The sequence below is a fragment of the Cupressus sempervirens genome, chromosome 6 (genome assembly GCF_028749045.1).
Source record: "Cupressus sempervirens isolate cs-2001-9-10 chromosome 6, ASM2874904v1, whole genome shotgun sequence".
In the NCBI taxonomy this organism is placed as follows: domain Eukaryota; kingdom Viridiplantae; phylum Streptophyta; class Pinopsida; order Cupressales; family Cupressaceae; genus Cupressus; species Cupressus sempervirens.
The window spans coordinates 332775240-332799638 of NC_143123.1; the positions used below are offsets into that span (position 1 = coordinate 332775240).

A 24399-nucleotide genomic window follows, 5' to 3' on the forward strand; every position below is an offset into this window, starting at 1 on the left:
CAACTACTCAGTACCTCAATTGATACCTCCTTTGAAAAAGCGGAAGCCCACACAGTATCACACTCCTCGCATGACTCTACTTCCCCCTCAATAGAAAGCCCTTGTCAATCCTAATCCTAGGACCTATCCAAAACCTCCTTGAAGTCATCACCTAATATCTGGCAAGTGATATCATTCCCGGTGCAGCGCATAGCATCATCCAACAAATCATCAGAGGTGTCCATACTCTGTATCTACATCTCCTAACAAATGCTCAATTGCCATCACCTGACTCTGCACACGACTTAACATCACGTTGTGAATCAATAATGCTAGAGTAGGAACCCACATCTACTAACTCTGCAGTAAGACCCAAATCAGCAACATCATAGTTGGGTGACACCATACATGCATTTGTCCCACCTAAGGAAGCAACTGCCTCCTACGCTAAAGCAACACTGCAACAACTGACATATAATTTTCCAATAATAATCCCCTCCTCGAGAGTTTGAACAATCAGCAGTAACTACTGCCCCAATAGCACCTGCACTATCCACATGAAGAACTCTAGAATCTTTAACTCCCTGATGCACAATGCTGCTGTCCACTAGTGGCATTGACCTATCCACATGTCTCTACATAGAAAGTACATCATCAGAACTACATATATGACTAATGGGTGTTGTACTGAACACAAGTACATTTGACTTCTAAATGCCAACCAGAGAGAACTCATGCCTTCTTCCCAATATCCTCGGTGTCAGACTTCTAAAAGAGAAAACCATATACCTCGCTGCTCTATCAACCACAGTCGGATCTCACAGTCTCTCCGCTAACCTCTACTGATGAAGCTTAAGTTTCTCCATACTCTCTCTTAAGGCATTTATTTTCTTTCTATCTCCCTCACTTCTTCCCTAGCTCCCGGAACTAATAGGCCACCTATATCTATCCATAGCTGGAAAAAACTAGAGTGCTAGTCACTCCCAAAAGAACAGATCTGAAATAAAAATAACTTTCATACCCCATAGGATGGCAGGAAACTACTCTTATACCACGGTAACGAACCCAACTGGCTCACACTATTGAGTTTACAAATTCTTCAAGATATTAAGCACACTACTGAAATATGTTAATGGTTGCTCCAACTAATTATGCCAATTATCCGATTTCAAATTATTCTAGCAATTTATATGTTACAAATTTATTTCCTCTACTTATTTCCACTCCTTATTTATATTCACAAATCAACTGGACGCAACTCCAAAATAGTGATGAATCAAATGAAATACTGAAAATAACCTTAGCTGAATGCCAAACTGAATATATTGCAATTTGAAGATTTTCACAAATTACTACTGCAATGTGTAGAAGAGAGTTACAATTTATTACCCTCCAACTTATACTGAGAAGATAGTAAAATTTACAAACAATGGTTGGAGAAATCTGATTGGAAGTTGAACAATCCAGAAATTTCAGCAATAGCTCTTCCCTTATCTGAAATGCTGCATTCCCAATGCGCTCCAGTAGTTTTTATTGCCTCCCAATTCACAATGCCTATACAGTGGCCTTCAAGAACAAAACCCAACCTGCAAAATGTCTCCGTGGCCTCCCTGCTCACATGCCCAATTTGCAGAATTAAGCAATGCCAAATACCAATAGTTTCAATGTTGAATTTTGCGCAGATAATTGGTAATCCTTTGTTGTAGCAAAGCCACAATCTGACTGATGCTAGACGCCCAATTTTGATGTCAACCATAATGATAATAAATGCTCAAAGATACCTTTGCTAACAGCTGCCTTCTCAACCACAGTGACTACAGCGTGGAAGACGCAAACAATTCTCAGAAAAATAGCACCAATTCCACTATACCCTAGCAGTGGTCAACACAAAGTAATTGTCTTCTCAATCATAGTAAGTACAGTAGAGAAGCCACCAACAAATTTCGAGAATACATAGCTCCAATCTCTATTATACTTCAGCAATGGATAATACCTCAAAACAAACTCTTATACTTCAGCAAGGACACAAAAATTCAGAACTTCAAAAGTGTCACAAAGACAACAAAAGAAAAATAATATTCATCAGATGCTTTTCTCATCAAATGGGTTCATATTTATGATATCCTAATGGCACAAGTTTCCCAAATGAACTCCACTTAAGAAGCTTCCTCAACACAAAATTAAAATATAATAATGTGAGCATTATAATATAGTTTATTAATTGCTTTTGGCTCCCAAAATGAACTTTTCCACCATAACATAATATTCTGACACATAAAGCCACTGTTTCTTGTGCCCATGACTTAAAACTTTTCAACCTAGTTCCAACGAGCTATGATACTGAGATGACCAACATATAACACCAACAAAATAACAACCTTAGCATATTTAGATAAATAATAATAATTGACCCATCTTGCGAAAACAATTAAATAAGAATTAGAATCGAAATTCGACAACACCAGAGTTATCCTAATGAAGAAAGAGAATGAATGAACTTGACGGGGTGACTTACTATAAATAGATGCTCCCTCCAAGATTCTTGGAGCCCAAACATAAAACCCAAATAAAAGCTAAGAGCATCACTCAACTCCTCTAACTCAACTGAGCTCATTAGTACCAACAGTTGACTTACTATAAATAGTAAGTCCCTCAAATAGAGCCAAAACACACCATAGGTTGTTGGAAAGCTTATAATCTTACAAGAGAGACCCTCAAATCCCACTTGTTATGTGGATACTTTGCAACCGACAATTTTGAGTAAAATTTAGTCACAAAATTGGATGACTAGCAACAGCGTGTGAGACAGAGTCTCTCCTACCTTAAAGGGAATGCTCCCCTTTCTCACCGTTCTTTGGTAAGCAATAAGTTGAGATATTTTGAAAAGGTATTACCAATATTATTTTCTCTTAACTTTTAGAAAAGAATTCACTTATTTATAGAGCGAGTAATGGGCAAGATGAAACCTCTAACTACACTTGTATCTAAAGTTGTAAACAGTGATACCGATAAACCAACACTAACTCAAAGGCTAGCTAAAAGCATACCAGTTTGGCTCTAAGTCCGGTCTTAATCTATACTATAAGAACAACCTTTACTATTGGGGCACAAAGACTTCTAGAAGTAAGAATTCTAACTATTTTGTGAATTAAGAAAGAGATACAAGCTACGGTCAAAGCTCCTAGTCTATATATCTCCACAATTGCTCTCAGTCAAAGGTTTAGATCCGATTGCTTCCTGACTCTTTACACTCAATTATCAAGAATGCAAAAACACATAAATCAAAGATAACAAATGCAAATCACAGTCAAAGCTTCTAACTTGCACAAGTAACAATTGCACTCAATCAAAGTTCAACTTCAATTGATTCTATATGTATTCACTTTTCTTTCCAAATAGTACCACTCAATCAAAGTTATGCTTGCACATTTTCTCCAGAGCTCTCTTGCATACAATAAAAGATGATTTTATAATGAATGAGCACTCCTTTATATAGTCAAAGGAGTTGAGGGAAAAAAAAGGAAAAAGTGGGAGCAACTCAATCATCTTTGATCTAGTCTAACTAACAAGAGAAATTAGTGGATTACATGTCATTACACATGTAAATTATATTACATGTAACTACACATTTTCATGTAATACATCTTCTTCAATCTACACATGAAATAGAGAAGAAAGAAGTGCAGAGGATTCGGTTCATATCAATCAATCCTGACATGTTGGCCCTTTACTAGCTGGAATCCCAATATCAAGTTGGCAAGACTTGTAGGATTTCAAATCTATGGTTTTGGAAACCAACAAGTACGACAATATGTGAGCGATTGGTTCATGTAAAGAGCTCCCTCTCTTTCCACATGAATTCCTACCTTGTCTACATTACTGCAACTAGGGGGACTTTCTTAGGGCTCTCTACCAAGGGAGATAGGGTCTTAGTTCCAATCTAGAGCTATTATGAATAGGTCACTCTTACACAAAGCAAGAACAAATAATAGAAGGGTGCAAGATGCCTTCCATGGACATTTGAAGTATCGCTTCGATAAAGAGTTGGCGAAGAAGAGAGTATCTGATGAGTCATCAAAAAAGATGAGTTGGTACAGGCGCTTGTTCCTACAATTCCCAACTTTCACATACATGAGAGTTGGCTACTTTGAAGAACTCTACACTCTACCAAGGTATCCCATTGACCAAATCATCCTAATGGAGTTGGCTAGACAGCTCATGATTGTGCAAGTGTACCATACCACTTAGCATAGGCCAAGATTTGGGATCTCTTCTACAAATCCTCTACAAATTGGCAAGAATGCAATCACTACAATGCACAAGGCCAAGTCTATGGAATTTAAGCTTCAGTTAATCACACGGAAGAAGTTCAAATCTAGGGTAGATTTTGACTACAGAGGGATGAACTTTAAGACAAAGAGAACATTCGCCCATGTTCATCACATGGAAGATGCTTGGATAGATGTTCGGACCAAAACTAAGGGAACCGGAAAGGACTATTATTGGCTCACGTTGCAGCAAATCATAGATCTCAACTTATCTTCTAATCTAGAAGGGGTTGAGGATGATGATATGCTTTTGGATACAGAATACTATAGTAGTCAAATTGCCAAGCTTCCTCCTAGTCCTATCCAGTGGTAGTAGAAGGAATTTACTTCCATATTTGATAGATTTCAGGCCATCCTCATGGATACCAATTCATAGCTGACAAGTAAAAGTCTAAAAAGGATGAAGCTGAAAGCAGATATAGATTGCAATCATTTTGATCCTGTGTTCTGAAAATCACAGGTTGAGAGTAAGAAGAAAGATGGTTCCTCTACTTTAGAACTAGAGAAGGGGTCAAAACTAAAGATTCAGTGAGGAAAAGATATTTTTCAGGCATCTCATTCTTCTATAGCTTTACTAGAAGCACAGGATTCAAATGAAGAAGATAAGCCTTCCTTGTGTAAATTGGACATCGATGTGGATTCCTTTTCTATAGTCTTTGTACCCACCAATCATATCTCAGAGGTGGACGTTTCAGTAGTCCCTATGTAGCTTCTTCCACCCTCATAGCAGAACAATGTGAGAATTCAGAAAATGTCTTTGAGACCTCTACTTTTCCTACTCAAGCCAAAAGTCAAGTTTCCCAACTTGATACTTCAGTTGTCGGGTTCAAACTATTCATGTCTAAATCATCTCAGCAAGTGCCCATGATACCAACTATGCAGACATATGCATGCATCACAATGATATAGATTCAATCAAGATCAATGTTAGCAATAGCAACCCACCCAATCTTCACTGTAGAAAATTTCAGCTTACCCGTTGTCCTCCATTTTGTCACCACAAAATGAAAGTAATAGTACAAAACTTTTTCAACTTAGTTTTGTTTTTCTCTAAGTTTAGTTCATTATTTAATTGGTTAGAATTGATCAATCAATCAAGTCCAATTTGCATAATGCAATCATTTACTAAAGGCTTTCGTAATGCCTATTTTGTTTTTTTGTTTGTCAATCCTATGCTTGATTTTTGAAGCCTTCAATGTACTTTTCGCGTTTTGAAGTATGTGTTTGTTAGCTTTTGGTTTTTTGGTTTTGCTCAAATCGTTGATTTTGGTTTCCCTTCAATTCAATCTATCTTGGGGCTTAATCGGAGTTAGCAATCAAAAGATATGAGGCTCGCACTTAAGGCACCACCAAGTAACTTAGCCATTGGTTACTATGAAGCTGAGTTTACTAATGACAATCAAGAAGACTATCCTCCTAAGGATAATAATGCTCTCTATCATGAAGATAATGAAGCACTTGTCGACTCTACTATTGGATATGTACAATATGATGATAAAGATCATGAGATTGGTTTTGCACAAGCCTACACAGTCATGATGCGTTCACAAACAAAACTGGCTCAACATTACATCCCAAATTTTGACCTATTTAAAAATAATCTTATAGCCGTGCAATGATTAGTTAAAACTCTTGAATGTCATGATCTTGTGAAATGAAAGTTATCGTTAACTGTTTATTTCATGCGAAAAGGACTTGTTAGTTTGATTCATGGACATATGATTAATTGCTATTTCTTGTGAGAATGATTTGTCAACTGATTCATTATGTATACTCACTTGATTAATGGTAGTTAGCCGTTGTTACAGTTATTAGTTATTACATTCTTGATATTCCAATTTAAATGGAGGAACATGTTATTATTGTGGAAATGTTGCAATTGTAGTTGCAGGAGCAAACAAAGGGGGTGAAAGCATTGCTAAACGGAATTCAAGGAGTGGGGCACCAAATTTAGTTCATCTTCACATTATTAGGTATGGGGCCTCTAACTACTTTGATGAAGGATTTAACGACTAGGCAACACAGTACACCTTGGACAATCATGAGCTACTTGGTCAACTTTATAACAAGACAAATATAAACCTTTAATACCTTGGAAGAACTATTACCTCGTTTTATTTCTGAAACTTTGTTTGAGCTCACCATTATAGTTTTGTCATATATATTTATATATATGATGCCACCATGATATTTAAGTGGGAACTTCCTAAAGTTAAGTCACTTTATTTTATAAAGTTACTTTATCATTTAAAGTCACTTCATGACAAAAGTAACTTAAGTGACTAAAAGACGAAAGTGCTTTTATTCCACATTGCTTAGTTATTTGCATCTTCCCGCACTTCATGGTTATAAACGCAAATGAGCTACATTGGGATTTACACCATGAAATATATCAATATTTTGAAAATTAAATCTCAATTGCTTAAATGTGACTGTGCTATTCTTAAGGATGAAACGACATGGGATAGTTTGAGTAGTTGGATGTAGCCCTAGCCTCTCATGAAGCCCTAGTTCATTTCAGAAGTGGAGTTGCATTGCGAGACATCCTTGTTGTATGGGATTTCGCTTCCAAGAAGTAAGTTAAATATAGATTAGTGACAATTGTCTAATTCTGATGGAATGCTAGCATAATCAGTCTTCAGTATTTGGCCCAGTCAATTGACAATATAATTTTAAGGGTAAACATTTGAGTGACTAACAGGCAGAATAGACCAGACAAAGACATGGCTACAGGGCATCAGTTATCTATCTCTCTCACAACGACATGGAAGTTGGAAGCACTCTTCATGTGGAAGAAGGTTGAGCGCTTGTAATGTGGGACCTCCCTCTTACCATGGATCATCTACTATACATGTAGGAGAAATAAACGATAGTAGCAGATTTGTGGAAGCTCTAGCAGAAGTGTATGCAATGGATTTCGAAAGCCTAACTAGTTGTTATGTGAGTCGGCATCAAATCCCACAAGTTGATTCTCCACAACAAACAATGGTACGAGGTTCTAGTAATGATGCGCTTGTAGGACAGGGGAATGTGTGAGTAGCATGTTCGAGTGGAGTACGGGTGCTAGAGCCAAGCGAATAGCAGTCTATGAAACATAGGACAGGCTACAGGCTGGAGTCAATCAGAGCAGACGTGGATTCTCCCCTACGTAGCACACTTCTATCAGGAACAACATAACTAGTACAACTTTTAAGTCACTCCTATCACGTAAGATGTCTCTTTTAAGGGAATCAGTTCTATTACTGAATGAATAATACTTTTCCTATCTATTAATCCTTCATTTCAATTAGAAATGTGTGCTACCAATTGTAATAGAATTAAACATCAATGCAAGGACAGTGTTCTTCTTGGGTCCGAACTTTCTTTGGATACAATAAATAAATTTAATTTTGTGCAATCACACAACAAACTTAGAAAACCTCCTAGTAAGACCTTACAGTGGTATTAGAGCCACAAGACCTGTCGACTTGTGGGGATACTATTACGTTGTAGGCTGGATTTATAAGGAATAATGTCAGACAAGCATGAATAGGAAACTATACAGGTTTAGTCATATCCATCTTGAATAGGCAGGGTCTTCAGATCGGATTGACATTGAGGACTATTATACAGTTGATGAGGAGTTAACATTTTGGACAAGCTTACAGGTTGGATAGGGTGAACAAGTTCAATAGGGTGAATAGGTTGAACAGTTATTGGACACTCAAATGGCTCATAACGAGGATGAACAAGAATGGGAAGTGAGGGAAACCTTGTGGGCTATTAGAGATAGACAGAAAAACATTGCTACTGCATTTCAACAACTTACGGGTGCAATGCAACAACTAGCTCTGACTCATAGGAGAGCACCGAGTCATCATAGTGGAGGAGGTAGTTCGATAGGATCACCCCTAGCAACAAGGGCCCCACGCAGAACATTGACAGGCTACTGATGCCCGTTTTTGCTGAGAATAATGCCGAGGAGGAAGTAGCACAACCCACAGCACTAGGCTTGCTTCCGGATAATGTCGTGGCCATGTACAATGAATGGAATCTGTTCCTTGACTAGATTAAATAGAATCTGACTTTTGTTCAATACATGAATAAGAAAAGGGAGATAGAAAGACCATAGTAGGACGGGAGACCTAGGGCATAGAATAGGGATTTAAAGCACACCACTAACAAGTTATCTCTTCCCAATTTTGATGATAGTAGTAAGACATCCGCTAGAGCTTGGATTCACAAGCTAGACACCTACTTGACACTTAAGCCCATGTCAGAGACAAAAGCCATTAGATTCGCCACAATGCATCTAGAGGGAGCAACATATGATTGGTGGCATCATGGGCTAGTCACCCAAGATCACGGTCTCATTACATCTTATGACATTTTTAAGCTAATCACCCATTTTGATAGGAAGGACATTGAGGTCTACTCAGGGATTTGGCACAATTACGACAGGGTGGATCTCTAGATGGCTTCATTGATGAGTTTCAGTGCATTTTGGTGATGGTCCCGGATATGTCAGAATAGCGTAAGTTAATGCTATTTAATGAGGGTTTGTAGGACAGATTTAGAGGTTTGGTCAAGGTCCTTAAACCAAACACTCTGGATGATGCTATTAAGATTGCACATGATATAAATTCACCTTCTTCAATACTACAGCCTCCTAAGAAACCTTATAAGGGATCTACTTCGTTCGAAAAGAACAAGAACCAACATAAAACTACCCCTCCCAAGTTGGACTTTGAGACATAGAATGAACTTAGGAGGAAGAAGTTATGTTTCACTTGTAAGGAGCCATGGACATCGGATCATAGATGCCTTGGCAAAGGCAAAATACATTATGTCGAGGTACTCTCAGAGTAGGAAGATGAGTAGCAGGAGGGAGCGATGTTGATGGTAATGATGAGGAATAAAGTGAGGAGCAACTGCCTAGAGAGAGAAAGAAGGGATCAACTTCGGGACAGTCTCTTATCATGGCTTCCCTTTCCAGCGATCCCACGGGTCACCCCTTTCTCTTGAAGGGTGTAGTTAGAGGACAGCATATTGTGTGTCTTTTAGATACAGGTGCATCACATAACTTCATAAGCTTGCGTTGGATTTCAAAGAGAAAGTTACAGATTAATGACATACCCGAGTTCGAGGTTAGAGTGGCAGGAGGTGAGAGATTGAGGTGCACTGGGAAAGTGTCAGGATCTTCGATTCACTTTGATGACTTTCTTCTTGAGGCAGATTTTTAAGTGGTCAAATTGGATGGATTAGATGCCATGTTGGGAAGATAGTGGTTGCAAACTATTGGCAAGTACACAATTGATCATGATAAGATGCAGCTGGAATTCTCACAGGATGGCCGATAGGTGATCCTCAAGGCTATGCCAGAGGGTGGACCCAAGCTGATTTTAGCCCACAAGATGGAGGCTATTATGAGGCATGATGACATGGAGTGGGCAGAACATGTCTCATTTCCTCTAAGACTACTTTAGACTCAGGGCAGCAGATTCATATTGACAATCAGCCGGTGCTTGATAAGCACAAGAAGGTTTTTGAGGACATACCTCTAGGCATTCCCCCCGATAGAGGGTTTGAGCATATCATTGAGTTAGAGTAAGGTGCCAAACCTATCATCACTACACCTCATCGTCATCTCAAGCACTATAAAGAGGAAATAGAAAGGACAATTAAGGAACTCTTAAACATGGGACACATCAGACCTAGCTCCAGTCCCTTTGCTTCTTCGGTTATTTTGGTGAAGAAGAAGGATGACACTAATCGCATGTGTATTGATTACCGTGCTCTCAACAAGAGGAGCATCAAGAACAAGTACCCTATTCCTCGCATTGATGAGTTACTAGATGAACCACATGGGGCAATTTATTTCTTGAAGATAGACCTTAGATCTGGATACCATCAGATACAGGTTTGCGAGAAGGATGTGCATAAGACAACTTTTCGATGTCAATATGGACACTATGAGTTCTTGGTTATGCCTTTTGGGTTGACCAATGCGCCAGCTATGTTTCAATCATGTATGAACCATATTTTTAAAAAAAAGTTGCGCAAGAGTGTGTTAGTATTTTTTGATATCCTAGTTTTCAGTAGAACTTGGGAGGAGCATCTGTAGCACCTATGTCAATGCTTCTCCTCTTTTCCAAATGTCAAGGCTTGTACAAAACACCATCAGTTAGTTCAATTAACTAAGCCTGTATTCTAAATGTTTTACTTGCAAGTACCTTTACATTACTTGAAATGTATAGTCGTAGACGTGATTGAAATGAATGTATCTTTTAGTTGAAATCATAGAATTCAGTTTAGAAAGTTAATTTAGTTATCTTTATGTGAAATGGTTAATATGGTTGTTCAAATTTTGAGTATAGTTATAATGTATTGCTTCTCAACTTCTTTATGTCCTTCTGTCATGATATTCAATTATAAATCCTAGAATGCGTTCTTATTTTCCAGCTTAGTAAAAATGGTATCTTACACTCAACGACAAGAAGCTATGAAGAGGATAGACGCTCAAATGCCTGTCACCATTGCAAAGAGGGGAACACTTCTGCACAGCCTACCTATTGATCCAGTCAAGAATCAAGTAAGTGCTAATCATCCTACATCTTCATTTGATATTTCAAAGTTCAGTATACCTAATGCTAATACAAAACCCTAGGCTGAAAATTTCAATGCTTCCTTAGCTAGTTCTTTCTAAGCTTTTGATATCATAGATCACACTAGCAAAACCAAAAATCAGATGTCTAAGGTAGAATACCTACAAGCATATGTTGTTGGATAGGCTTACTAAAATTGTCAACTAATCACAACCTACCCAACCTCATTTGTTTTCCCTTGAATCGAAATATATGCCCAATAACCTAGTTACTATTCCATCCTCAGTTCTAAGGAAGATTGAACTTTTCTATTTATCCATACTGATTAATGGTTTTAAGCTAAGCAATTGTGTCATTGATTTTTGTGCCTCTGACAATGTCCTACCGGCTAAGGTTGCCAATGCTTTCGGATTAACTTTGACAAAATCTTTGGGATTTTTGTATTCATTCCTTTTGTTGGTTATCAAAACCGTTGATTAGAATCCTATGAGCCTTGCCCGCTCGATGTTGGAATATCTAATCGGTTTTGGCCAGCTTGACAAGATCAATCAATTCGATCTAGATCCTCTGTACTTTTGGCTCCGCAAAACCAAGGCCTGTACACCTAATCCTGGACAACAAAACTTGGATCCAAGATGTTTTATAGCGAATAGATATAAAGACAATTTCCTTAAGTGGCAAGATTTTAAGGAAAACTTCTGGATTGCGAATGGTGAATATTATTCTTCGAATTATGATTGCTTTATTAAGTTGGAGAACGCTATAATAAGATTAAAAATGAATTACTAAAAACAAATAAATAAATAAATATATGGTTAGCTTTTCTCACAGCCAACTGTATATAAAGGGATAATATATTTGAGGGCATGCAAAGGTGGGGGGGAGGGCATGGGTCAAGTCCAGCCCATTCAAGCAAGCTATGGCTTGAGTGAAGAATAAGAGTAGTTTTAGTCCATCGACCCTACTATTCTGAAGGGCTGCCCATTCTTCCTCAATGCAAAAGTTTGAAGTGGAATGCATCCCTATTGTATGTAAGCATAAGCTAGAAACCCTTAACAGAAAAGATCCAAATATTGCCAACAATAGATAGAGAAAAATGAGCGAGATAAGGATCAGTGCCAAAATTTAAATGGGTAATAGAGTCAAAACTATATGTTTTCACATACAACTTTGTGATATTATGAATATTAGATCTATGAAAAATTCAATTATCAAGATGCATCAAATTATTTCGTTTTATGTATTTTTAAACCAATCTATAATGTTTTACCCCTTATATGGACAAAATAGATACAAATAAAGAAAACAATAATATTTCACTATATTTGTATTTATTAGATTTAAATAGCAGCGAATAATTTGATTTACTTATCCTAATAATAAATTGAAAATAAATAAAGAACAAAAAATGATCACAAAGGACGAACTATATAATATTTAACTCAAAAGCAAATAGAAATCTCACTGATTATACTGTAGAAAAATTCTGTGCTGAAGACACCCACATGTTGATGCTGCACTCAACAAAATTTCTTACAGTATTTGAAATGTATGCCCCAATAATCTCACTATCTAGGAGTTTCAACTTCAATCTTTTCATAAGAGAAATTTAATAGTATATATGGTTTAGGAAATGTCAAGAGTCTTTTTGAAAGTATACTCAATGGTGAGTTGTTTGATTTTTCGTATCATATACTTATAAACAACCTAAGGGTGTCGGTTGCCTTGTTAAAACATCACACCCTTTCATAAATAAAACTAATCAAAGTATATTAACAAAACCTTCAAATAGAATAGTTATTGGCTGGAATTTTTGTGCTTAAATATTTGGCAAGCCAGACAGGAGGATCCCTTCTCAGCATCAACATACGATTGGTATGTTTGTTCAATCCATCTTCGCACATCTGGATGCCTGATATTCTTCAAAATTGCAGGCCCCAGGTCTTGTTTCTACCGCAGTGACCCCAATGTATGAGACTTTTGTGAAACACAAGGGATAAAATTTTGCATCCGAACATGCACACTTGCCATAGAAATACAAAGTTAGAATGACTGCAAATATAAATATATTTTTTATTCTGATATTATTAAATATCCAATTCACTTTGGATGCATGCTCATGTCCAAACTTTGCCACTGTGATTGCTTGGACGTGTTGCTCGTTCCTGAATGCAAAGGCAAGTTGTTTGTCAATTATGTCTCCATGACCATTACCACTCCACTGATGATAATACCTTTTCCCAAATGCGAATCTTGAAATAGAAATTGCAGACTCGAATCCTCTGAGTGCTATGCCCATCCCTTTAACTGTATCATTTTACTAGTGTAACACGGGGACGCGTCCCCCCCCCCCCCCAAAACTAGGCCGTCTTGGAGACGGGGACGTCCTGGGATGGGGGGATGGCGTCTTGGCACTTCGGGCGGCACCACTTAGAGCTTCGCTGCCGCTCGAGACGGTGAGACGTCTCCAAGACAGCTAGAGGTCTCTGAGACAAGGGAGACATCTCCGACACGATGAGACGTCTCCGAGTGTGGGGGTGCAGGGGGATGCCAAGGAGTCTCCTTCATTGTGGGGGGACGACAAGGAGTCTCCTTCATTGATTTGACATTTTGATTTGGACTCTTGTAGTTTTTGTTTGCATTATATACTTATTTTGATATCATGATTCATGGCACATGATACTTATTGTAATCATCTTTATGTCACGACTCATATGATCATTGATTACTATTAGATAGTAGAATCTAGATACTCATACTATTGATCTGAAGATTGATATATAGAGCAAAGAAACGTGAATCGGAATCGGATCGGAATCGGCAAGGCCGAATCGAATCGTGAATCGGCAATGAATCGGCAAATTTGAAAAAACCTTTTAAATTTAAAGATTTTAACAATTTAAAACTTATTTCATGCACCCTTTATTGAATATAACTTAAGCACACTATAACATCATCAAATAGAAGTTAAAACTTAACATACATAAACATGGAACATAAAATCCATCACATACGTAACTATGTTATCTAAAATGTAAATTGTAGGCTAGCTGAAGTAAATAGAAATCAAATGATCATAATGATTTAAATCATAGAATGTATGTAAGATGATCCATAAGACATCAAATCATAAATTTATGTAAGAATCTAAGATGAAGATCCATGAAAGTTTGAAACATATGTCTATCAATGATTCAGTATCAATATCTGTAAACAAAATATAAAAACAAGGCTCCAGCTCAAGCCTCAGGCTCATAGTCATCATCATCCTCAACATCATCCTCAAGCTCGGCTACAGCCTCAGCCTCAGCCTCTGAGTATCCAGTTTGCCTAGTAGCAAGGCGTCTAATGTAGGTCCTAGAGGACTATCGAGCCATATCTCCCGCATATAAGATGGGCTCACGAATGTCGCTAGGGCCTGTGTCTGTGCGTGCACGTGTGCGTCTACCAATGCCTGAAGAACATGCTCTAGCTGCCTCAGCCTCTATATCCACCTGGTCAATCCACGCACGGTCTTCCTCAGTGAAGACTGGATCTACAACCTCTATGAGCCACTCTGATTCTAGATCAATCTCCTCCAAAATGATCAGAGAGGAGTCAATGCCCAAAATCTGTTTGATCCTAAGACGGAGGTTGTAATGAACGAAGACAAGATCATTCAACCTCTGCACTGTCAACCTGTTTCTCCTCTTCGAGTGGATGTGCTCGAACATGGACCAACTGCGCTCACATCCAGAAGCGCTGCTTGGCTGACTCAGAATACGAATGGCAATTTTTTGAAGTTTTGGGGTTGTGGCCCCAAACATTTGCCACCATCTATCTAAAATAAGAGAAAATAAAAATAATTAGTCTCATTTACAAATTACAAATTACAAGTTAACTCTAAAATTACATAATCAACTTTAAGTTTAGAATCTAGATTCATGAACATTGAATATATTATTTAATTTTTACCTAGCTGTATTGTTTCCCGAGCATCTATGGCTACCCTGCTAGAGAAAAGTGGCCCTTCTTTATTATTGAACTTATCAAGCTCAATAATTGCAGCACTACTATCCTCATTAGTACTCAACCTCTGGATCACTGTATATAATCCGGTGAGAACCTCCTCATCAGCCTTGAAGTCAGGACGGAAACGAAATGCCGAATTCAAAAAGTAAGCTGCTGCATGGATGGGTCTGTGGAGCTGATTCTGCCATCTCCTATCAATGATGTCCCAAATAGGGGCATACTTCTCTTGCACTCCTGCATACTGAGCTCTAATGGCCTCCTTGGCCCTATCCATGCCCTCATATATGTAGCCCATAGAGGGCTTCTCCCCATCAGCAGTTCGTAGGAGAGATACAAGGGGCTCAGTGGCCTACATATAAAGTAAAACAAAAATTTGAGTCAAAACTTAAACATAGAATAATTCAATAATATAACTTAAGGTAAAACTAAATCAATAAACAATTAGCATAGTAAAGTGTAAAATATTAAATGTTAAATTGCAATAAAATTACCTTAAGGATTTCTCTAGTAGGTTTCCAAAAACCATCATCATCAAATATGCAATCCACCACATCTATCCCTGCAGTGGTCATAGCATAGGAAGATGAAATCCACTCCCGCCCAACAAACATGCTCCTCAAATCATCCCTTGATGTCAACAAGGACTGCAAGGTGATGAAATTCGAGGCAAACCTCGTGATCCCTGGACGAGCTAACTCTTTGTCTCCTGTGTACTTCCTCATTGTGCTAAGGACAAATGAATGATTATAAATAAACTTGCATATGTTTTTTGCCCTTTCCACACATGACTTGACCCACTCAAGTTTGCCAATTTCCTCCAACATGAGGTCAAGGCAGTGTGCTACACAAGGGGACCAAAATATGGTGGGGTGCATCTCCATCAAAAGTTTGCCTACAACAATTTTAAGATAATTAGAAATTCAAATTTCAAACATGTTAGAACTTAGGAAACTTAGAAATTCTAAGTTAGAATTAGAAAAAGTTCAAAATTCAAATAAATTTATTTTCAAAACTTAAAAAGTTAAAAGTTTACCTGCAGCAACATAACTTGCTACATTATCCGTCACCACTTGCACCACATGTTGTTCCCCCACCTCTACTATAACTTCCTCAATAACCTCACATAAGTATGTGGCGTTTTTTACATGAGCAGAAGCATCAATGGATTTGAGGAACATGGTATATCCTACAAGTAACAAAACAACGAATTATAATTACTATTAGCAATCAACAAATCAAAATTTGAAATAGTCAATCACGATTCAAAATTATGTATGTAGGAAAGTAGAATGATCAATCACCTCCACAGGATACAAGAAAATTGAGGAGTGTTCTTCCCCTCCTATCTGTCCAACCATCAGTCATGATGGTGCAACCCTTTTCGATCCACTCCTTTCGGTTGTCCTCAAGCTTATGCCTCATATCCTCAACCATTTCCTCCAGGAGGTATCCACTCAACTCAGCCTCAGTTGGGGCTTTAAACCCCGGACCACAAATGGTAATTGCATCTATCATGTTCTGCCAATAAGGAGTCCTATCACAAATAGATAATGATATTGATTAGAAATTTAGATGTCAAAAACTAAAATCGTAAAACAAGTAGATATAATTAAAGTTTTACTTTTAACTTTAACTTTGAAGATAACAAAGAAAAAAGAATCAATTACCTGGCTGCAATAAATGGAATGTTGCAAAAGTACCAGAATTTGCAAATCTCTTTTCTGGCAGCATCATGAATCTCCTTGTTCAAACCCATGGCCTCAAGCGTGGGTTGGGAGCCAGGAGTAGTGCGGGGCACAAAGTAACTATCCATTCTGTGTTTCCGCACTCTAGGCCGCAATAGGTTGGTGTTGGACTCTGTCTCAGTATGAGACCGACTACCACTAACACTCACATGAGCACTAGCACTAGGATGAAAAGGAGGCCTAGAAGAACCCTCTCCAACACAACCTACGGATGCGGAAGCTGATGCAGATGCACTTGCAGATGTAGATGCGGTTGTGGATGTGGGAGCACGGGAGCCAATACCTCTTAACCCTTCAAGTTGCATTTTCTTAGTCAACTTGTCTTGTTCAATTTTTTCTAATGCCACTAAACAAGAGCGTTTTGCCTCAGCGGTTTGATAAGTGCAAACTGTGACATCATGGCCAGGTATGCCAGCGATGTGCTATTTCAATCTATAGATACCTCCCGAATTTATTTTTTCTTTGCAAAATATACATTTTGTTTGATATTTGGTTCTCCCAGGAAACTCTTCATTATATTTCCAGCATTCATCTTTTTTACCCATTGTGGAAATTGGAAAATGAAAGCAAAGGGCTGCTGCAATAAAAAAATTCATGTAAAAAATCAAAGTTTGCAACTAATAAACAAAAACTACAAAACAACAAACCCTAGTTTGCAATTTAGTAAAAATAAAAAACATTCAAGATTTGCAAATGAACACTAAAAAAATTTAACAAAAAATGCATACTACACTAACATGCAAAAAAAAACCAACACTTACCTCTTGCAAATGAGTTGAAGAGTGTTGATATTGACTCCTTAATGCTCCCAATGCAATTTATGGCCTCCCCAGATGGACTTCTGATCTCTTTGGTGCTCTTCCTTCTTGCTAGTTGGAAACCTATGGATTCTCTTTTCTCTTCTTCTCTCTCACTCTTCCTCTCTTCTACTCATACTAAGCAAATAGAAGGCTCTTTAAGGTTATAACAAAGAGGAAAGTCAACTTAGAAAGAAAATAAAACATGTGTTTTTTTTTTAAATTGAACTTTCTATCCTTGCTGCCGCGGCCAATTTCTGGAGATTCACGATGGCGATTTTGGCGATTTTTGCCATGAATCGCCGATTTTGGCGATTCACAGGAAAAAATCGCCACCAACGATTTCCGATTCCAAAAAAATCAGGAGCCATGAATCTTATCGCAATTTCGGCGATTTCATGGCGATTTTTGGAACTATGATATAGAGTCTAGACTAATATTTATCATTTGTTGATGTTCAATGTTCAATGTTCATTGTTTGTTTGTCATTTGATCATGAATCATGATGTGCCAATTGAAAACGTCAATGCAATGTTCAATGTTTAAGTTTTTTACATCTTTATATCTTATATTGGATAATTGTAGTACATCTTTTCATAACTAGCATTTTAAGTACCATATGTATAGTATATACACCCCTGCTCCTTCCGCCACCCCCCCATCCCCCACCGCCATCCCCCTGCCGTCCCCAAATCAAGGCCCCTCTGTCCCCTCGTCTCGGAAACTTGTCCCCCCGTCCTCCCATCTCCCAGGGTGGTGTAACTATGCATTTTACATGTCTTTTCTCCACCAATGACTCATCTTTAGTATCATTCCCTCTATTTTTTGTTTTTATCGATTATTCCAACCTTGATAGATGAAGAAATGTAGTTGTCATTCACCATTGTATGCTCCCGCAATATAGACCTGCGCACGAATTAGTGAACCAGTTGGGTTTTTATTTGGTAGTTCAATATTCAACAACCATTCTCCACGACACAACCTCAGAAATATGCAGAGAGCGTTTTACTATTTTGTATCTGAGCTTTTTTCATAACAACAGATTTATACATTTATTCCTATGTGTTTTGCATCTCGTTCTTGAGATTCATTTCTTTTCCTAATACATGGCTATTGTATATGATGTATTCCTCTGCCACCATTTGATTGTTGAGATAGTCCTTGCATGTAAATGGATATGAATATCTTGGTGTCATCTTCAGATGCTTATGCACTCCTCTTTTTAAGGTTCCAAATTGTAAGAGACACTATCCAATGCATAGACGGTAATTTGAGATGAGAGTATATTGAAAATCTAAGACAAACTTGTATGCCACAACCTTTACTCGAATTGTCGTTTTCAAAAAAAAGGGCCAGCAATAAGATGTTGCATATAAATATAAGTTTCTGAGCTATCTGTCAACAATTGTTGCCTTGCAAATTTATTATGAAGCACAAATTGTGTAATAGTAATCGAACCATGTTTGTGATCGATTGGATAGGATTTAGTTTATAAATTTTGTTCCTGTGCTTCTTGCAGATACCATATATATGATATGTCTTCATAGACCATTGTTAATAATAGCAAGGCTTTGAGTGCCATTCACTAGATAAAATTGATCAGTACTTGCAAATTCTTTTCACAAGGATATTGTTATAAACAATACTCAAGAGGGAACATTGGGTCTGTTTATGTGTTTTTTAATTTTGATGCAGTCTCCCTGTCTTTCTACGATAAAATCTCCAGTACCATTGTAAGGGCTTGCTGCTTCTATTCTGCAGGTCTTCTCGTGATTCTGAGTTTCAATGATTCCTATGGATGCTGCATTTTGCACATTCTTCCTTTCATTGTGATATTCATCCGAATTTATGGGAAATGAATAAGCGTGACAAAGCATTCCCATCCATAAGGACCAATAGATATATTATCGACATTAATATCCTTAAACATTCTCTGTGCATCACAAAATGTATTGAATGTTTTAGTCATAGATATCAACTTTGAATTATTGCCTCTTGTTGTGCAGGCCTTACTAAGATAAATATATTTTATCCATTCTCCTCAACCTTCGAATTGCACTTGTTCACACTTTGCTATGATGAGTTGTAAGATTACTAAGGACCTTCTGGCTTCAAGCCTAATATCTAAAAACGTATCTTTCCAATGTATTCTTCTTCCATCTTTAGTAGAACATCCCTCTTTATGACATGTTTGTTCTTAGGACATTAATGATGCTTATAGTTTTTTTTTTTTTTTTTTGTGTTCATGAGAATCCTTTGACATTAATTTCAAACACTATTTCAGAAATGGAGACTCTAAATGTTGCAAAAAATTTGAGGCTCCATCACCTTTCATATGCAATTACATTCCAGAAGCATTTACATGTAATCTCACTCTCCATTCCCACTTACATGCACTTTCAATCCTTCGAACCCAATTGCATGTCACAATTATATGTAAATCACTTTACATGTAATTGCATCTAGAGAACCTATTTTTGACTAAAGGTCACTCTTTTAAAGTAAAAAATCATCATTTGCATGCATTCCCATGTGCCAAACCTATTGAGAGAAGGCATCAGCACCTATTGAAATAAGGCATCAGCACAATCAAATACATCTCACAGACTTTGTGCAGATTATTAATACAGAAAGCAATATATATCTGTATGATTGAACTATAGAGTCCCACCATAGGAGACTTTTCCGGTCAAACCAAAAATAGATATGGTTGTCATTGCAATATATAAATTGATGAAACAAGCTTGTGAAGTGCTGATTGAAGCTAGACATAGGATCCAAATAAGTTTGAAATTGTTTACCGATCCTCGTTGTCTGTAAGTAGACCTCTACATGGCATTCCTGTAGCATAACGATATCAAATCCTGAACATCATTGAAGCACGATTTTATCTGGAGGGCTATGTTGTCATTCGATTGTGGAGTCTTCACAGGAGTGTAATGACACTTTGTGTGCTATTCCTAATGTCATAAGTTTTGTGGCAACAGTGACTTCTGAGCAGTATGAAAAGAAGAAAAGGTTGCTATGGAAGTATGAAATGTTCCTACAGGATTTTCTCTTGTGTGATAGATCAATTTTAATGTCAATTTACGTTATATAAATGCAACAATAGTCTATATGCAGCTTGGTGTATTGAAAAGGGCTCATAAGAAGGAAAATCACTACGAAGTTCACGAGACTGATTTTCATCTAGAAGAAAGCAAGGAGTTCGAGTTATTTTTAACAAATCATGATTTACAAACCTATTTGATAATCAGCATCTTATATCTCTCTGAATTTGTTGCAGGTACGCATGCTGATGAGGAAGGTGGCAAGATTGGATAAGTATGCAAACCAGGCACAAGAGAAAGGATGATGCCTTAACAACACTTGCGGTGAAATGAATGGAATCTCTACAATGCAATGACTATGCCCCAATGTTGAAGTTGTGTCGTTCATGTATTTCTCGCACTCATAAGTTAAGAAATATACATTTGGAAGGATATTACCACCCGGTTAGGCTATAGGAGTATGTGCAATGGAAACTATAGGCACTGCCGGTTGTATTTTGGAAAAATTAAATTATATTAAGTATTTTACATAAGTTAGTTATTTGTTAAAAAGAGGTGCGATGGTTGAGGACATACCTTTCCATCCTTTATAAATAAGAGATGAAAAATCAAAAGGGAGACAATTCATTTTTCCTAAAAAAATTTACATACCCAAGTTATATATATGCACTGTGATATATTTTGTTCTTTCATTGGTAAAGAAATGATTTTTTGAACTAAGTCCGTGGATTGTGGATTTTTGAATAAATTCTTATGCGATTCTGGAATCAAATTATAGTGGATGGATCATCTATAAGGAGTGTCTCCAATGCAATTTTATTTCCGGCATGATTAGTAAGAAATATTTATTTTATTTTCTTGAAGCTTTAGAGTTAAAATATTATATAGTTTTTTCCTTTATAATTATTATTTTAATTTTATAAATAATTTATATGATAGATAAATGGACATAATCAATTATAGCATTTTAAAAATGAACATCATTGATATTGAGAAATATTTTATTGTTTCCAAATCTATGTCTGGTTTGTCTCCAAACCACAGGAATTAAAATACATTCCAGACTATTTTAAAATTGCATCCATATATTTGATCCGTCACATCTTGATTACTAAATTTTTTATAATTAATGTGCGTAGAATTTTATAAAGTTGTACGTTTTAAACTTATAATACTAACTCTATCACCCTTTAGTAATGGTCTTTATATTTTTCATAATTTACAATCCATAAATTGGCAATTACTTAGTATCTTTCCTTTGAAGAATTAATATATTTGTTTGTTGCATTAATCCATACTTATTCTTAGTTTAAAAACATTCATACAATCATTTTCTTGCAAATTTGAAGTTTTCTATAATTCTTGCCATTTGGAAAACTTTCATTGTATTTGTGTTCTAACCAATTTGCTTTAAGCATCTTGGATTTAAGGTTGTCCTAGATCGGGTACACCTGCCTTGGTTTTGCAAAGCCAGAAGTGCAGGGGATTTGGATCGCATTGATTAATACCGTCAAGTTGGCCATAACTGGTTGGATATCCCAGCATCAAGTTGGCAAGACTCGTAGGATTCCAATCTGTGGTTTTGGGAACCAAAACCTCCTATCTTCAGATATGTTCTATGAATATCAAGGGTTCAAAGTCAACAAAGTATAAGTAATGGAAGGGTTGGTAACAAAGGTGCAAGAATCCTTTAGAAGTTGTAGTGTTGTTGAGATTGACATAATGGATGATCTTGAGTAGATGAGATACCAAGTGTTCACTGAAGATAATAACTTGTTGGCATAGGAAATCGTAACCTTGGAATTCACGAAGAGGATCACTATAGAATTCAAAGTAGATGATTTTGGGGTTCATACTATGAATAAATTTTCAGCCTATAAGTTCTTAGCAAAACACACATGGAGGTTTATTGAAGAGAACTACCAAGTTATTGAGAAATGTAATCTTTTAGTCGTTCACGGTTACCTTACAAAGTACAAGGACTCTGTTCATAATCTGCAAGAATAAATCAGCATTTTCAACATTTTCTTTAAGCTTGTTTAGGTGCTTTATTTGTTTGTAGCTCAAAATATGTGTGTAATTCACTTTCCATGCAACCCAATTACATGTACCTTCAATCATGTAGTCCAATAATTCTTCTTTCTTTGTTTGACTTAGTCAAGGTGGTTGAGTTTCTCCCACCTTTTTCTCCTTATTTCTCTCACTCCTTCGCCTATATAAGAGAGTGACCTTCATTGTAAATAATCATCTTTTTATTTGTAATAACCCTCATCTGGTTATAACTTCAACAAACTCTAAATTTCTTTACTAATCAATAATTATGTATTTAGTCAAACACTTGGCAAACATACTTAATTCTGATTCACACTGACTATGCTGAAGATTGCAAATCGTATACAACTTTTTGCTTGTGTAAATACTTTGGATTTGAATATATATATATATATATATATATATATATATATATATATATATATATATATATGAGAAAAAGAATGGTAGTGTTGAAAATTGACAAAATGCTAACCATGTGCACTATTTAGATTCAATTGCAATTCTATCAATAACATTCCTTAGCAGATTACAAGTCTTTTACATCAGCAATAAAAAATTGCAAACTGAAATTCAGAACCTGTATTTGCCATAACCATTCCAACTGCAAGTTGAACTGCAACCCCTTCAAATTTGTCTGCCAGTCCTCTAAATGGCTTCCTGAAGCAAAAGGCAGCAGGCCGACTCAATGCTGGTCCTCAAGAGTAAACGGAGACTTCTAGCTAGAAATCACAGCTCATGTAATGATCAGATCGCTGCCCCAAATATGAAATAGAAGCCCTTTAAATTCAACTCAAATTCCCACACTTGAAACACATGTAAGAATTGGACAAATACTCTGCTGCAATTGCTGATCTCTGTCTTCTTTTGCACCACAAACTCCAAGCAATGACCTCAGATATATTTAATAAATAACTCCTGATAAACTCTCTATAAATTCAGATGATTTTTCCTTCAGCAAGGATCCTCCACAAACTCTAGAATGATTCCCAATTAATTGACTTCCCAAATATAGTAAGAAACAGTAGGGAAAAACTTTAAACAATTTTCATAACTAATTCAGAATACCTCAACTATGAATTGTCAGGCACTTCTCAAATCCAAACCCTTATACTTCAGCAAGGGCAAAGCAAAAAGATCAACCTCAGAAATCTTCATAGGCAACAAAAGAGAATAATTAATCGGATGCATTTCCCATCAAATGGGCTCATATTTATAATCTCCAAATGGCACAAGATTCCCAAATGAACTTCACTTAGAAGCTTCCTCCACACAACATTAAAATATAATAAAGTGTCATTATAATATAATTTATTAATTGCTTTTGGCTCCAAAAATGACCCTTTCCACCATAACATATTATTTTGACACACAAGGTCATTGTTTATGCTCAGGATGTAAAACTTTTCATCCTAGTTCCATTGAGCTATGATACTAAGGCGACCAACATACAACAACAAAATCAGTGATCTTAGCATATTTAGATGAATAATAATAATACACCCATCTTGCAAAAACAACTAAAGAAGCATCCGAATAATCTACCTCTATAGTAGTGGGGGGTATAGACCCACCCCTTGCATTTGCAGCTTTGTCAATGTCCACTAACTGCCCCATGGTTTCCAATGGGTGTAGTTGACCAATCCCCCCCACTCTAAGATATAACAACACCAGACTGATATTGATGAGGAAAAACGATGAATGAAATTGATGGGGTGACTTCCTATAAATAGACACTCCCCCAAGATTCTTGGAGCCCAAACCAGAAGCCCAAAATAAAAATTGAGAGCATCACTCAACTCCTCTAACTCAATAGAGCTCATCGGAACCAACAATTTGACTTCTTATAAATG

At 36.9% G+C, this 24399-nt stretch overlaps 3 protein-coding genes across 4 annotated transcripts in view; all 3 read right to left on the reverse strand.

Moving 5' to 3' along the window:
• Nucleotides 1-24399, reverse strand: part of RNEE/G (RNAse E/G-like protein) — a 367518-nt gene that overhangs the window by 8686 nt on the left and 334433 nt on the right. The gene's annotated exons all lie outside the window — the stretch shown is intronic.
• On the reverse strand, nt 14009-15747 carry LOC149552510 (uncharacterized). Its single transcript, XM_089789791.1, has 3 exons — nt 15394-15747; nt 14846-15251; nt 14009-14711 (listed from the first exon to the last, which is right to left on the reverse strand). The coding sequence occupies exons 1-3, from the start codon at nt 15724-15726 to the stop codon at nt 14257-14259; spliced, it is 1194 nt and encodes a 397-aa protein (XP_089645917.1). The 5' UTR covers nt 15727-15747; the 3' UTR covers nt 14009-14256.
• LOC149552511 (uncharacterized) lies at nt 15782-16432 on the reverse strand. Its single transcript, XM_089789792.1, has 2 exons — nt 16204-16432; nt 15782-16088 (listed from the first exon to the last, which is right to left on the reverse strand). The coding sequence occupies exons 1-2, from the start codon at nt 16415-16417 to the stop codon at nt 15916-15918; spliced, it is 387 nt and encodes a 128-aa protein (XP_089645918.1). The 5' UTR covers nt 16418-16432; the 3' UTR covers nt 15782-15915.

Bases quoted from the DNA above. Each gene is read 5' to 3' on its own strand.
- LOC149552511 (XM_089789792.1), bottom strand. From the start codon at position 16,417: ATGATAGATGCAATTACCATTTGTGGTCCGGGGTTTAAAGCCCCAACT. The intron at 16,089-16,203 runs GTGATTGATCAT...TGTTACTTGTAG, and splicing joins TTTTCTTGTATCCTGTGGAG to GATATACCATGTTCCTCAAA.
- LOC149552510 (XM_089789791.1), bottom strand. From the start codon at position 15,726: ATGTTGGAGGAAATTGGCAAACTTGAGTGGGTCAAGTCATGTGTGGAA. The intron at 15,252-15,393 runs GTAATTTTATTG...CTTTATATGTAG, and splicing joins CTACTAGAGAAATCCTTAAG to GCCACTGAGCCCCTTGTATC. The intron at 14,712-14,845 runs GTAAAAATTAAA...CTCTTATTTTAG, and splicing joins TCGGGAAACAATACAGCTAG to ATAGATGGTGGCAAATGTTT.